Below are 16,095 nucleotides of genomic sequence, written 5' to 3'. Positions count from 1 at the left end.
TATACCATAAAAATATCAAATCTTCCTATCTTCAAATCTGATCACCAGTTCTATTAACTGAAATATTATTATTATACTTTTTTTAAACAAAATTGAAGCTCCATTTTTATGTGAAGTGCTGGAGCTTAGCAAATAGCTTTATAATTTGTCTAAAATTTCAGCTTACAGTTAGCCTTGCAAACTAATTTCCTAAAGCAATACAACAAAACATTGTAAAGCCATACATTAACAAAATATCTCTGTAAAACTATAAAAATACCTTAAGCCAGTCAAATTCAATAGCTTTTATTGAATTTATTTAGTTAGTAAGGTCCCTAGGTTGATTCATTTTTATTGCTATTCCCTGTCATTCTGTGGCGCAGAGATTGGCAACTTGCTTTAAATGTTCAGAAATGTAAAATAGTGCATTTCACAAAATGAAAAAAGTAGTATTATATCACTGTAATATCAATGAGTCACAGTTGGAATTGACCAACTTTGGCAAGGTGTAACACTTTGTAGGGATATGAAATGGAATGATAATATAAATATAGTCATGGGTAAAGCAGTTGGAAGACTTCAGTTTATTGGTAGAATCCTTGGGAAGTGCAGTCAATCTACACAGGAGATTGTTCACAAATCACTCATTCAACCCATTCTAGAATATTGCTCAAGTGTGCAGGACCCTTGCCAGATAGGACTGACAGTGGGGATATTGAATTTATAGAGAGAAGGGCAGCACGACTGGTCACGGGTTTGTCCGACTCAAGGGAGTGTGTCAGAGATGTTGGAGAAAGTGAACTGACAGACTCTTGAAGATAGACATGAACTATTCCAAGAAAGTCTTCTAACAAAATTTCAAGAACTGGCTTTAAATGATGACTCTAGGAGTATACTACAATCCCTACTTATTGCTCACATAGAGTGTGTGAGGACAAGATTAGAATAATTAGAACATGTTTAGAGGCATTCAGTCAATCATTCTTCCCACTCTCCATACAGGAATGAAAGGGAAAGAAACAATAATGACTGGTACAAAGGGACTTATCCTCTGCCATGCACTACAGAGTGGTTTGCAGAGTGTAGATGTAGATGTTAATGAAAAACCTGAAATTTCATTGTCGGTACCAGAGCAATTTTATGGAAGGCTGAAGATAGACATGCAAGTACAGATCTAGGGCTTATTAAAAGCCCATGACAGGAAAAAAGTGCAGTATTCATTTATCGATATTTTTAATGGTAAGAGAATTAGGTTACTGGAGTAATGAAATGACATTAATTTTATAAAGGAGTGTTGGACAGCTACTACAGCTGTATGTTAGCTATACTGCAATTTTAGGTGGTTGTACGAGGGTTGACTGAAAACAGTTGGCAGAATTGGTATGCTGCTGGTACTGGCTTGTTCCATAGCCTCTTGTCTACAGCACCAGTTGATGGGAAGCCTTACCATTGAACGGTTGCGTTGTTACAGTGTGACGTATGGAACCCTGCACAGACGGTTGGTCAATGCGATTTAAGCAAAGAATTCTTTACAGCAGAAGGTGTCGCCCCAAAGGAGATTCATCACAGAATGAAAGCAGTGATTGTGTTGATGTGAGTACTGTGCATCATTGGGCGAGTAAGTTTAAAGATGTTGAGGTGGAAACATCTGACCTGCGTGACAAACAAAGAGTTGGACTTCCTGTGATAGCAATCACAGAGTTTCACAAGCAAAATATTGACAGATTGATTCAGGACAGTTGTCGTATCACTCAGAGAAATTGCAAGCACAATCTGCATTTCTCAAGAACATGTGGGTCACATTATTGCTTTGCTTGGCTATCAGGAGATCTGTGCATGATGGGTACCTCAGATGCTGACTCCTGAAATGGAAGTGCACAGACTTGAAATTTGCCAGGAACTCCTCTCGCATTACGAGAATGAAGGATAATTAAAGATGATCTGCAGGGACATCATTATGCTTCTGATGACGGCGTTGAGAGAACTGCGCGACTGTGATTGCGGAAACAGTGTGTCGACTTCTTCAGTGACGGATTCAGAAAACTTGTTCATCGTTGGCAGAAATGTATCCAATTGGCTGGTGATTGTGTGGAAAAGTGAATATTGGTAATTAAAGATCACATTCTAAGGATTATTTCTGCATTTGATTTATTAAAACATTTCCATCCAAACTCAATTAACGAAAGTGGAGGCATTACTTTTCATTCAATCCTCGCATGTGTCTACTCTGTTCGTAAGAATTGATGATAATGTGAAAGGAAAGATGGGAAGTGCCTTATACCAAGGACATAATTTGTAGAGGGAAGAAACTTATACACAGGGTGATTCACAAAGATATGCAAATATTTTAATGTGTTATTCTGCAGGTAAAACTAAAGGAAGTTCGTATAAACATAGGACCACAAATGTTTAGTTACGGTTAATAACAGATTTTGCCTGAAATTTGGCAGTGTTGCTAACATGAAGCCATCGCAAACTGTACAAGGTTAAAGAAAAGCATGATTTCCATTTATTTTGTTGTTATTGATCTGGTGAATCTTATAAAACATGTCTCAGATGTGTATCTGCTGTAGTTTTCCAGAACATCCAGAGAAGCAAAGAAGTAACTTCATTAAAATTTTTAATTTATTAACTACTTGGGCTAATTTGTTTTTTAAAAGCCGGCCGGCGTGGCTGTTCGGTTCTAGGCGCTACAGTCTGGGGCCGAGCGACCGCTACGGTCACAGGTTCGAATGCTGCCTCGGGCATGGATGTGTGTGATGTCCTTAGGTTAGTTGGGTTTAATTAGTTCTAAGTTCTAGGCGACTGATGACCTCAGAAGTTAAGTTGCATAGTGCTCAGAGCCATTTGAACCATTTTTTTGTTTTTTAAATTCCAGACAATTGCACAAAGTTTTTAGCAGAAGTTGTAGAGAATTTAATTTTGGAAAAAATGATGGTAATAGTGTTAGCTGAAACTGTATGAATGTATCAGATAATCTGCTTTTATTTCATAAATAATCTACAAACTGCAACAGTTACTATATGGTTTCACTTAAATATGCTGTTGTTATGATGTTCTTTCACTGAACAATACAGAAAACTAACTCATTTCAAGGTTAGGAAATGACTGAAACAACTCACTAACGGTTGCCAACAGTGGCATAAGGGTCATTCCATGTCAGTTCAACCAATCTGAGAAAATGTTCCAGCTGATAGTCTCAGATTTGGCTCAAATTTAGCACATCAATGCTACCAAGTGTGGAACACTCATGTACAAAATTTTAAGTTCCCCTGCCAATTAGTTCCAGAATTACAGCTTGTGAAAGAAGGTGGCGTGACCCGGAAATTGCAACCTGCATTTAGCAATATGTCATCAGACCCAACTTCAGGTCTTAATAACTTTGGAACTATTCCACACAGTCCAGTGAAATTTTTACAACCCAGTAACATCTACTTGGAGAACACACTCTGTGAATCAAAACACCAACAACACATTTCTGAGGGAAAATAAAAAATTCCAAAATGTGATTAAAAAATGTAATACGTTAAAAGGTACATATTGTAGGTGCCCTCTGTGCCAAATATAATTCCCTCAAAAAGGGTGTAAATTTTTTTGTGGTAAGCTTAATGTGGCCTAAACATACACGGAACTCATCTTGCCCATATCAGTCACACAAACAGAGTTACAAGCACATGAAAATACAAAAATTTGAAAAATTACCTGAAAAACATGGATTTTCAAAATGTGGTAGCACAAAAGGGACAAGTGATATCCAAGCCAAATTTCAAACACTGCATAAGTAGACCATAATATAATATGTGGCAAAATTTCAACTTGTTATTGCAAGGCATTTGTGTACAATAAAAGTTGACAGAGATGTATTTGGTTAAGTTTCTTTTAACACGATTTAGCAAGTAATAGTGATGATGCAGACAGCTTGTTTCAGATAAAGCTGTAGCAGTTGATGGGAACCATTAGGCAACAGAAAGTTTAACAATGGTAGTTTTCACGGACAGAATGAGTCATTGTTAGGTAGGAACAACAAAGGAAACAAGCAACAATTACAGGTTACTCATGTTTTTAAGATTCTAGTTCAGAATGGTCAGTACTGGTGTGGAAAGTCAGTATGGAGGCAGAAGAGTGTACTAGCGGTGCTTTTGTTCAAACAAGTTGCAGTATTGATAGAGCACAAGCATCTGAATGTCATAAAACAATATATGGAACAAAATGTGGCATTCACTTTGTACTGTATGATCTGGATGAATCGGACCAAGATTTGTTGCTATGGAGATCAGGGATACATCTTATGGGCACAAGAAGTACAGTTCCAGGAAACTTTAGTGTTTGTTACATCATATGAAAGTGTTTCTGGATAAGTATTCTTTCCTAAAGAGAAGTTGTTTTGATCCATTTCAGATTCATAAGAAGGCAGTGAAGTGGAGCCTCAGAGAAATTGATATAAAATCAGTATTGAAAGTGAATCAGTGCATGGGACTTAACATGAAACAAAGACAAAAGTTATGTTCCAGGTGTGTTACACTGCTAAAAATGAAGACTATTCTGATAATTTACATGACAGTGACGAAGAGTATCAGCCACCTACAACCACAGCGGATGAGCAATTAAATACTTCAGTGACTGCTCTTGGTTTGTCTTCCATGAAGACACACAAAGTTGGGAAAAAGAGAAAGGCCCAGCTATGGTAGAAGAAAACTACAAGAAGCTCAAACGGAATTAAAACACAAAATAGCTGACACACTAATGGTGGAAGAGGAAGAACTATCTGCTCCAACGGAACAGAGATCATGCCAGAAATACTCTGATTTGGACAAAATTGTGCATGATTTGAAAGAAAAATGTGCCATATCCACACGCCAGAAAAAAGTAGCTATTCTTACCCTTGCACCTTCCAGCTGGTTTATTGACTACACTGAAAAGGAATTTAATGTTTCTACATATATGGTAAAGCAAGCTAGGAAAATAAAAGTAACTCAAGGAGTGCTTCCACAACTTCAGCAGGCTCAGGGTAAGCAATTGAGTTCAGAAATAAAGGTGCTAGTGTCGGAGTTTTATGAAAATAATGACTACAGCCAAATAATGCCTGGAAAAAAAGACTATGTAACGGTGAAAATGAGAAATTTACATGTACAGATCCAAAAGAGACTGTTGCTACACAACATGTCAGAACTATATGTAGAATTAAAGGAAAAGTATCCCAATACCAAAGTAGGTTTATCATCTCTTTTCAATCTTCGTCCAAAATGGGTTGTGCCTGTAAATGCAAGGGGCACACACAATGTTTGTGTATGTGAGACCCATCAAAATACTAAGGTGATGTTTGCTGCTATAAAGGATTCTGGCCTGGATTACAAAGGTGCAATGATGCTGCTAGTGTGTGACATCAGTTCCTACCATTGCACGATACACAGGTGTTGCCTTGGTAAGGCAAATCTTGCAGAACACATGAATAACAAACTGTATGATGAACTCCTTATGGATTACGGTGAACTTGTTTCTTATAAACAATGGGCACACATGGATCGCACAAGTCTTGAAACAAAGCAAAGTACAGTGTTGTCAAAAAACGGACAAACTGACTACTCACAGCTTCACAGCAACAGCACAATCGGCTTATCTCCAGTTTTGTAAGGATAATTTGAAACCAAATGAAATTATAGTAATACTAGACTTTTCTGAAAATTATGCATTTATAGTTCAAGATGCCATCCAAGGATATCATTGGGACAACAGTCAAGCAACTCTACAGCCATTTGCGATTTACTATAGAGATGAATCAGGTGATGTGTCTGTCATGAACCTGTGCATTTTTAGTGACTGTTTAATTCATGATGCCATTGCAGTTCATGTCCACATTCGCACTGTCATGGCATATGTGAAAAACAAGCTGCCTCACATACATTTTGCGAAATACTTCAGTGATGGGGTAGCTAGTCAGTACAAAAACTGTAAAAATCTCAAAAATTTATGCATGCATTACCATGATTTTCAGATTCACGCAGAATGGAATTTTTTCGCAAGTCATGATAAAAATGTATGTGATGGTATTGGTGCTATCATTAAGTGCATGGCATCACAAGCTAGTCTGCAGCGCCCTACAGAAGGTCACATTCTAACACCTCTTCAATTATTTACCTGGATACAGAAAAATATCTCTGGCATACAATCATTCTGTGTTTCGATAGATGAGGTGAAATCAGTCGAAGAGTTGCTAAAAAGCAGACTAGAACATGTTAAAACTGTTGCAGGCACAAGGAGCCATCATCACTTCTCTCCAACAGACTCTGACGACGTGCAGATGAGCAGACTGTCTGGTTATAACTATAGGTTCATGCACAACATGTCTCTTCACAGTGTGTCTGACTCAGGATTCAGAAGCAAAAGCAGCAACATACAACCAGGTTGCTATGTTATTGCTGTTTATGGTGACAAGTGGTACTTAGGATGTGTTGCAGAGTGCTGTGAAGCAGAAGGTGATGTATTTGTGAACTTCATGGGACCACCTGGACCAGCAAGATCATTTCATTGACCACGTTTGGCAGACAGATGTTGGATTCCTTTTGAACATATTCTTATGACAGTTCCAGTTCCTACCACAGTGTCAGGAAGACAGTACAATTTGCCACTCAATGTACACAGTACAATAGCTAAAGTGTGGGAGAACTTCTGTTCTAAGCGCAATCGACTGGTTTTTAGCTGTTAAGGTGCAGTAAACATTAATGATAGGTTGTGTTAATCTGTCTATATGTTGTTGCTTAGTGATTAAACAGTTGTGGGAGAGGATAAGAAGAGGCAGAATAGCTTACGATATGTTTTTACAAAATTGTGTTGTGGAACAATGGCCGCATCACCAAATACGTCTGTCAACTTCCATTGTACACAAATGTCTTGCAATAACATGATGAAATTTTGAGATACATACCACTATGGTCTACTTATGCAGTGTGTGAAATTTGGCTTGGATACCACTTGTCCCTTTTGTACTACCACACTTCGAAAATCCATGTTTTTCAGGTAATTTTTCAAATTTTTGTATTTTCATGTGCATGTAACTCAGTTTTTGTGACTGATATGGGCATGATGAGTTCAGTGTGTGTTTAGGCCACATTAAGCTTACCACAAAAAAAAAAAAATTTATACCCATTTCGAGTGAATTATATTTGGCGTAGAGGGCACCTACAATATGTACCTTTTAATGTATTACATTTTTTTAATCACATTTAGGAATTTTTTATTTTCCCTCAGAAATATGTTGTTGGTGTTTTAATTCATGGAGTGTGTTCTCTAAATGGATGTTACTGGGTTGTAAAAATTTCGCTGGACTGTGTGGAATAGTTCCGAAGTTATTAAGACCTGAAGTTGGGTCTGCTGATAGATTGTCAGGTGCGGGTTGCAATTTCTGGGTCACGCCACCTTCTTTCACAAGTCATAATTCTGGGACTAATTGGCAGGGGAAACTAATACTTTGTACACGAGTGTTCCACACTTGGTAGAAATAGTGTACTGAATTTCAGTCAAATCTGAGACTATGAGCTGGAGCCCCTGGTTGAACTGACATGGAATGACCCATAAACGTTTCTACATTTTTAATGGAAAGTAAACAAATTTTCTTGTATAATAATCTTTGCTTCTCTGGATTTTCTGGAAAACTACTGCAGATACACATCTGGGACATCTTTTATTAGATTCGCCAGACCAATAACAACAAAATAAATGAAAATCAGGCTTTACTTTAACACCGTACAGTTTTGCTATGGCTTCATATTAGTAAAGTTTCTAAATTTCAAGCTAAATCTTTTTCTTAAAAAAAAAAAAAGCTGTAACTCCTTAAATAAACATTTGTGGACCTATGTTTATATGAACTTTTTTCTTAAGTTTTACTTGTAGAATAACATATTAAAATATTTGCATTTCTTTGTGAATCACCCTGTATAATCTGTTTGAATAGTAATTGCTGAAAAGTGAGCTAATATTCCTATTTACTAAACTTTACAATGAAACATGAGTAAATGGATGCATACTACATGTAGAACATGGTTATTTCGAAGAACAGTCATTATTCTTCCGTAATGTAAGCTAATTTAATACTTTCTTTGGAAAACACCGCAAATGGCCAATTATTTTATTTTATTTATCCACGAAATCATGTTCATGACATGGGATACAAGTTACAGCAATGAATCGATGAAGTATAGTACTTTTTCTTACATTGACTGTATGACAGAATAAATAAAATACATTTCTACCTTACAGTCATTCAAGATTGACATATTAGACTAAATTAAAGCTACACGTGACATAAATTGGTCTCCATAAATTCAGCAACAGAGTTTTTATTGTTCTTGACTGAGCAAGATAATTTATTATAAAGTATGCTGCCTATGTGCCTCACACCATCATGGCATTTACTGAGTCTCTGATTATCTAGATGAATGTTTCTTACACCGTGGGTGTCATGATCATGAATGTCATTATTTGTTTTGAAGAGATGAAGATTCTTACTGACAAATGAAACAGTCTCTAGGATGTATACACATGGTACAGGTAATATTCCGAGTTCTTTAAAGATTGGTTTGGTAGGTGTGTGCAGTGGCAATCTTAACATGACCTTGACAATTCGCTTTTGCATAACGAATATTTTCCTATTTATTGCCCCCCAGAATGGAATGCCATATGAGAGGACTGAGTTCACTAGTGCAAAGTATACAGTTTTGATGGTGGTCACATCACAGCTTTGGCTAAGAATTCTGAAGGCATAGCACAGGCTACTCAATTTACACAGCAGTTTCTCTCTGTGGATATTCCACTGCAGTGTGTTATCTATTCAGAGACCTCAGAATTTAGTCTTGCTGACTTGTTCAATAACTTTCTTGTCCATAATTCGTGGTTTCATATGTGTTGTATGGTTGTTTGATGGGCAGAAGACCATATGAGTCGTTTTTTCCATATTAAGTAGGAGATTGTTCTCATAGAGCCTTTCACTGCTGTCAGTCAGGTCAGCTCTCACCTGGTGTGGATAAATGTTGCAAGAGAGGATGTTTGTATCATCGGCGAATAACACAGGTACTGTTGAGGATAGGTGTTCTGGGAGGTCATGAATGAAGATAAGGAAGAGGAGGGGGCCTGTGGGACTCCTGATGTGACTGGTATTATATCTGAATGGGCTGTTCTTCCGTCATTTGTTGCTATTTCTACCAGCTGCCCTCTGTTTGATAGATATGACTGGAACCAGTCATTACAGACTCCTCTTATACCATATGCATCCAGTTTGCGGAGTAGTAGTGTGTGGTTGACTAGATTAAATGCTTTTGTCAGATCAATAAAAAATCCAGAAGCATAATGTTTTTCATTAAATGCTTTTATTATCTCATCCGTAAACGAAAAGAGAGCCTCATTGATTGATTTATTTTCACGAAAACCAAACTGCTGTGCTGTTAGTAGGGAGTTGTTTACAAGAAAGGACATTATACGGGTATATACAATTTTTTCAATTATTTTGGACACAGTTGGGAGAAGGGATGTGGGTTGGTAGTTGTTGACTTCATGTTTGTCCCATTTCTTGTGTAACAGAACTGTCTTGGAGTATTTGAGAGTTTGAGGGAAAATGCCAGTATTCATTGAGCAGTTGATTATGTTGCAGAGTGGTTGTATTATTTCATTGGCAACATGTTTTATTACATAGGCAGGTAGACCATCAAGGCCAGATGAGAGGGAACTTTCCTAATAGTTAGCAGAACCTCTTTCAAAGTTGCAGGTATTAGAAAAATTGATTTGTCAGATCTTATACATTTTTGAGGATAGGATTTTGTTGGTGAAGAGTGACCAAATGATAGGCTGTTAGTATTCCTGAAAAGTGTTTGTTAAATGTATCACAGATATGTTTGATGTCCGTTATTTGTTGGCCATTGTGCTGAAGATATTCCGGTGTTTTTTGTTTGATGTCAGTTCGTAAAGTTTTTCTGACAATATCCGTCATTGCTTTACATTTGTTATTAGACTCGTTTATGTATGCTTTATTTGCTAGTCGTTTTGCTTCAGATATTACTTTACGAAGTATCTTCTTAGAAAGTAACTCGATGTAGCCTACTGGCGATATAGCATCTACTGTGTTCCTGGTTACTACGGCAGAATGTTTGCTATCTTTGAAGGTCACTGTGAATTAGACCTAAGTGATAAAGGATTTTTTTATACGTTGTGTTGACAGAAGTTTACTATGGTGATGGTGCAGCCACTTAATTTGAGCAGTGTGTCCTCTTTGCCAACTAGACATTTTTTCAGAGAATGCTCTGGAATATAGTTCATGGCGATCCCCTGTCTCATCACATGGCGAAGGTGTTGTGGATGGGATGGGTGAAACTGTAAGGCGTGCCGTCTGGAATACCTGCAAAGCTAAGGAACATGTACTGTCTGGTGGTAAGGACTTGGCAAAAATTACAAGAATGGTAATATTTTCAGTAGAACAGACAAAAACCATCCATGTTGTTACTCCTATTTCTTCTTTTATGATTGAATACCAGTGTTACTCACTAATCCCCAGAGATTTGTGCACATTTTCAAAAAGCAAGCTTCAACCAAAGCAAATTCACAGGACCTGATTAATCATACTTCTTTGCTTTATGAGAATTTTGCTCTGGTTGCCAGCACAGAAAAAAGTAAAAAATTTTTTGTGGAGCATGTAAGGCATGTTGATGATGATTATGGAATTTCATTTCTTAGAAAGAAAGACACAAATAGAAATGTTTGTTTCCTTCAAAGAAAGATAAATTTTGGGCAGAAAAAGCCTGTCTGGTTGTAGCTACTGTAAATCAGAGGAGTGTCATTTTTCCCACACAACAGCAATGCAGAATGGAACTGGTAATTTTCCAGTGAAAGTGTCTTTCCATTACCAGAGATTTTTTAATGTCATGAGTTAAGTATTTATGTAATGTATTTGTCTATTATACCATCTTGTTCCTCAGTTATTCCTCTCCATAATTGAATTTTTGTAGAAATGGGTGAGCTGAATTAATCTTGTATTATAAATGAGAACAATAAGGACATGTGAATTGTCACATCGTTACCACCAAGTTTTTTTACCCAAGTGTCATATGAATGAAACGTAAACTGTTACACTAAGAAGTTATATTTCTTTGCTTATGTAGAAAATACAGTAAACCATTTGACCTTTATAATGATAGTTCTTTTTTATCTTTAAACTGAAATAAATAAATAAATAACCATTGTCAGTTATTCCATTACTCGTGGAACTGTCCATATTCTACCCCTTCAGAGGCAGGGCCAAATTTCTGTCTTTTTTATGCTTTTGCTCTGTACATAATGTATAGCAGGTCGAAGTTTCCTGATGATGTTTGTACAGAAAGGGCAAACTGTGCCAGCTTTAAATATAATGCAAGCTATATATTTTTGATGAACTACTGTATTGAAATTCTGCCACACCTACTCTAAATATACATTAGTTTAAATTAAATCTTTCCATGTCGTGTTTAGAATTGAGGAGCTTCCTTCTTAACTAAGTGATTGACTATGCCAACTTTTCTGCTTATTGATGTTGATAACACTGAATTGTTGTTGAAATTTCGTCCTCCTTAAATTTTTAGCTGAGGAATTGTATCAGAAAGGAATGGCCGTACTAAATGCGACCAGAGGAAACAAGCAGGAGGCATATAGATTACTTCAGCAAGCTGCTAACCTTGGTCATACAGCTGCTGAGATGCAGGTCGCTTGGGCACAGTTGCTTGGCTCGACACTGCCGCAGAACCTTGAAGCAGCCAAAGACAGTTTCCAGCAGCTGGCTGATAGAGGTGTGCCAGATGCTCATATGGTACGTACAGGCTTTTTGGCAAAGTTATAAAAGTTTTTAGACAACATAGTTGCATGGAGATAACAGTGATTGGTTTACTTATAATCAATCAATCAAGATGACAATCACAATTGCGTTATTTATTTTGTCGCCAACTGGTTTCAACCCGCGATGGGGTCATCTTCAGGGCAATTTATACCATTTGGTCACTCGCTGGAGATGGCATAATTACCAACCATGCACAGGCAGGGTGACATCTCCAGCGAGTGACCAAATGGTATAAATTGCCCTGGAGATGACACCATCGCGGGTTGAAACCGGTTGGCGACACAATAAATAACACAATTGTGACTGTCATTTTGACTGATTAGTTATAAAAGTGTTTTAAAAACTTTGTTGTTGGCACAAGTAGGTGTAAATCAATAAAACTTTCGAACTCACCTGTACCATACAAGGCCAAGAAAAAATATTACAACAAGGAGTATTGTAGAAGTAGACCGCATTAAGCTTGTTTGGATAGGTGTGATCGATGAAATTTTGTTCTGAATGACCAAAATTTCATGAATCAGTTAATTCTACACACATCAAAAAAAGTTTTGCATCACCTCGGTTCCAAGAATTCCGGAACCTGTACAGAAAATTGGAATAGAGATCAACAAAAACATCATTTCCGCCCTTTTTATTGCTCATGAAAACCACACATTGCATGTTGTACCACCACACAGCGAGACCTTCAGAGGTGGTGGTCCAGATTGGTGTACACACTGGTACCTCTAATACCCAGTAGTATGTCCTTTCACACTGATGCATGCCTGTATTTGCCATGGCATACTATCCACAAGTTAGTCCAGATTGTCCCACTCCTCAATGGTGATTCGGCGTAGATCCCTCGGAGTAGTTGGTGGGTCACGTCAACCACAAACAGCCCTTTTCAGTTTATCCCAGGCATGTTTGATAGGTTTCATGTCTGGAGCACATGCTGGCCACTCTAGTCGAGCAATGTTGTTATCCTGAAGGAAGTCATTCTAAGATGTGCATGATGGGGGCGCGAATTATCACCCATGAGGATTAATGCCTTGCCAATATGCTGCTGATATGGTTGCACTGTCGGTTGGAGGATGGCATTCATGTAGTGTACAGCCATTACGGTGCCTTCCATGACCACCAGCGGTGTACATCGGCCCCACATAATGCCACCCCAAAGCAGCAGGGAACCTCCACCTTGGTGCAATCGTTAGACAGTGTGTCTAAGGGATTCAGTCTGACCAGGTTGCCTCCAAACACGTTGCCGATGATTGTCTGGTTGAAGGCATAAGTGACACTCATCTGTGAAGAGAATGTGATGCCAATCCTGAGCAGTCCATTCATCGTGTTGTTGGGCCCATTTGCACTGTGCTGCATGGTGTAGTCATTGCAAAGATGGACCGTGCCATGGGCATCAGGAATGAAGCTGCACATCATGCAGCCCATTGCGCATAGTTAGAGTTTTAACAAGACATACCGTGGCTGCACTAAAAGCATTATTCAACACAGTGGCATTTGTCAGGGTTCCTCCAAGCCATAACCTGTAGGTAGCAGTCATCCACTGTAGTAGTAGCCTTTGGGCGGCCTGAGCAAGGCATGACATCGACAGTTCCTGTCTCTCTGTATATCCTCCATGTCCGAACAACATCGCTTTGCTTCACTCAGAGACACCTGGACACATCCCTTGTTGAGAGCCCTTCCTGGCACAAAGTAATAATGTAAACACAATCAAACTGCAGTATTGACCGTCTCAGCATGGTTGAAGTAAAGACAACACAAGCCGTGTACCTCCTTCGGGTGGAATGATGAACTGATTGGCTGTCGGACACCCTCCCTGTAGTAGGCACTGCTCATGCGTGGTTGTTTACATCTTTAGGAGGGTTTAGTGACATCTCTGAACAGTCAAAGGGACTGTGTCTGTGATACAATAACCACAATCGATGTCTGTCTTCAGGTGTTCTGGGAACCAGGGTGATGCAAAACTTTTTTTGATGTGTGTATATTCTGTAGGTCATTTACCAGATTTCTATCGAAATTGTATAGAGTTTCCAGACGGTTTATAGTCATACTTGATTTGTTTGAGTATGGCTATATGCCTGCTGTTTCAGTTTACTGAATAGCAGAGTGGCTTCAGTTTGATAAAAAATGAACATATTAAGCATTGGCACTTTTACGTTGACTACTGTGGACGCTACTAATTTGGAATTAAATATAGCAGTTGTCCAGAAAAAAATTGTAGGTTATACTTAAAGTATGGTTAACTGTCTGCAACAAGTTTATATTATTGAGTAAAAGAATCAAAGATTTGCACACCTCTCTGAGCCACTAACTTTATTGATCATTCTTGTGGAGTTGTATTTTCAAACTGTGACAGATTACTTATGTTTAATCTCGATACTGGAAAGTTCTGGCAGAATGTAATTAATTTAAGAGTAAAGGTAACTACTCACTGAATAGTAGAAGCATTGAGTCGTTGACAGACTCAGAAACAAGACTGGGAACTTACTTTCAGGTGAATCCTTTTGGAAGGGGGAGCAAAATGAGAATCGCAAGGGTGGGTCAAGGAAATGTAGCTGATAGCTTGAAAGGGGAGAGCATCTGTAGGGGATAGGAATGCTGGAAGGACAGGCAGGAACATGGGCAATGCCACGATTGAGTTCATGCAGCACACAGTGACGATGGCATGGGGGAATGGACTGAGAGAGGTAACAGAACTGAGGAAGGTGAGACTGTGAGGAAGAGGATGTGTTGCATGCTGAGTGAAGTCAGGGTCCTAGAACTGGGTAGAGATGGGCGTAGGGCAGGGTGCTAGCAGAAATTGAAGACAGGAACAAAGGTAGTGTTAAAAGGACAACTCCCATCCACGTAGTTCAGAAAATCTGGTATAATCGAGCATGTTGTGCTCAGCGGTGAGATGCACCACTGGGGTGGTAAATTCTGCTTATGGCCACAGTTTGGCCATTGCCAGTCAATTGAATGGACAGCTGGGTGGTGGTAGTGCTCACATAAAATGTTGTGCAGAAATTGGAGCAGAACTCGTGTGACGTGGCTGCTTTCTCAGATGGCCCTGCACCTGATGGGATAGAATAAGCCTGTACTAGAATAAGATGTTGTCTGGGTGGGTGAATTGGAAGGCAGGAATGTGAACCATGTGGCAAGGGGTTGGGAATGGATATGGTATATGTGTGGGCCAGGATGTTGCTTACATTGGTTGGGCATTGGAATACCATTCCAGGAGGAACGCTATTGTACCTCATTTCACTGGAGAACATAGGTTGTGAAGCTGTAGTTAGAAAGCCTGACTCATTGACGTTGGGCCTACAATATATACAATATAACTGTGGGTAAATGCTTTTGATGAGTAAATGCTGTGTTACCCCAGAATATACACACAAAATTCAAGCTTTTGCAACCAACGGTTGCTTCATCAGGAAAGAGGGAAGGAGAGGGAAAGGCGAAAGGATGTGTGTTTTAAGGGAGAGGGTAAGGAGTCATTCCAATCCCGGGAGCGGAAAGACTTACCTTAGGGGGAGAAAAGGACAGGTATGCGCGCGCGCGCACATATATCCATCCGCACATACACAGACACAAGCAGACATTTGTAAAGGCAAAGAGTTTTGGCAGAGATATCAGTCGAGGTGGAAGTACAGAGGCAAAGATGTTGTTGAATGACAGATGAGGTATGAGCGGCGGCAACTTGAAATTAGCCGAGGTTGAGGCCTGGTGGGTAACGGGAAGAGAGGATATACTGAAGGGCAAGTTCCCATCTCCGGAGTTCTGACAGGTTGGTGTTAGTGGGAAGTATCCAGATAACCCGGACGGTGTAACACTGTGCCAAGATGTGGTGGCCATGCACCAAGGCATGTTTAGCCACAGGGTGATCCTCATTACCGACAAACACGGTCTGCCTGTGTCCATTCATGCGAATGGACAGTCTGTTGCTGGTCATTCCCACATAGAAAGCTTCACAGTGTAGGCAGGTCAGTTGGTAAATCATGTGGGTGCTTTCACACGTGGCTCTGCCTTTGACCGTGTATATATCTTCCGGGTTACAGGACTGGAGTAGGTGGTGGTGGGAGGGTGCATGGGACAGGTTTTACACCAGGGGCAGTTACAAGGGTAGGAGCCAGAGGGTAGGGAAGGTGGTTTGGGGATTTCATAGGGATGAACCAAGAGGTTATGAAGGTTAGGTGGACGGCGGAAAGACACTCTTGGTGGAGTGGGGAGAATTTCATGAAGGATGGATCTCATTTCAGGGCAGGATTTGAGGAAGTCCCCCTAAGGTAAGTCTT

At 39.2% G+C, this 16,095-nt stretch overlaps 1 protein-coding gene across 1 annotated transcript in view; it reads left to right on the top strand.

Moving 5' to 3' along the window:
• The window catches only part of LOC124610241 (protein sel-1 homolog 1-like), an 89,629-nt gene that overhangs the window by 10,265 nt on the left and 63,269 nt on the right, over positions 1 to 16,095 (top strand). The window contains exon 2 of the mRNA XM_047140142.1: positions 11,577 to 11,800. Coding sequence (XP_046996098.1) covers positions 11,577 to 11,800 — 224 coding nt within the window. The remainder of the gene's footprint in view (positions 1 to 11,576; positions 11,801 to 16,095) is intronic.

The sequence above is a fragment of the Schistocerca americana genome, chromosome 1 (assembly GCF_021461395.2).
Source record: "Schistocerca americana isolate TAMUIC-IGC-003095 chromosome 1, iqSchAmer2.1, whole genome shotgun sequence".
Taxonomy (NCBI): domain Eukaryota; kingdom Metazoa; phylum Arthropoda; class Insecta; order Orthoptera; family Acrididae; genus Schistocerca; species Schistocerca americana.
The sequence above is the reverse complement of the archived record's forward strand: the minus strand, read 5'-3'. Positions and strand labels throughout refer to the sequence as shown.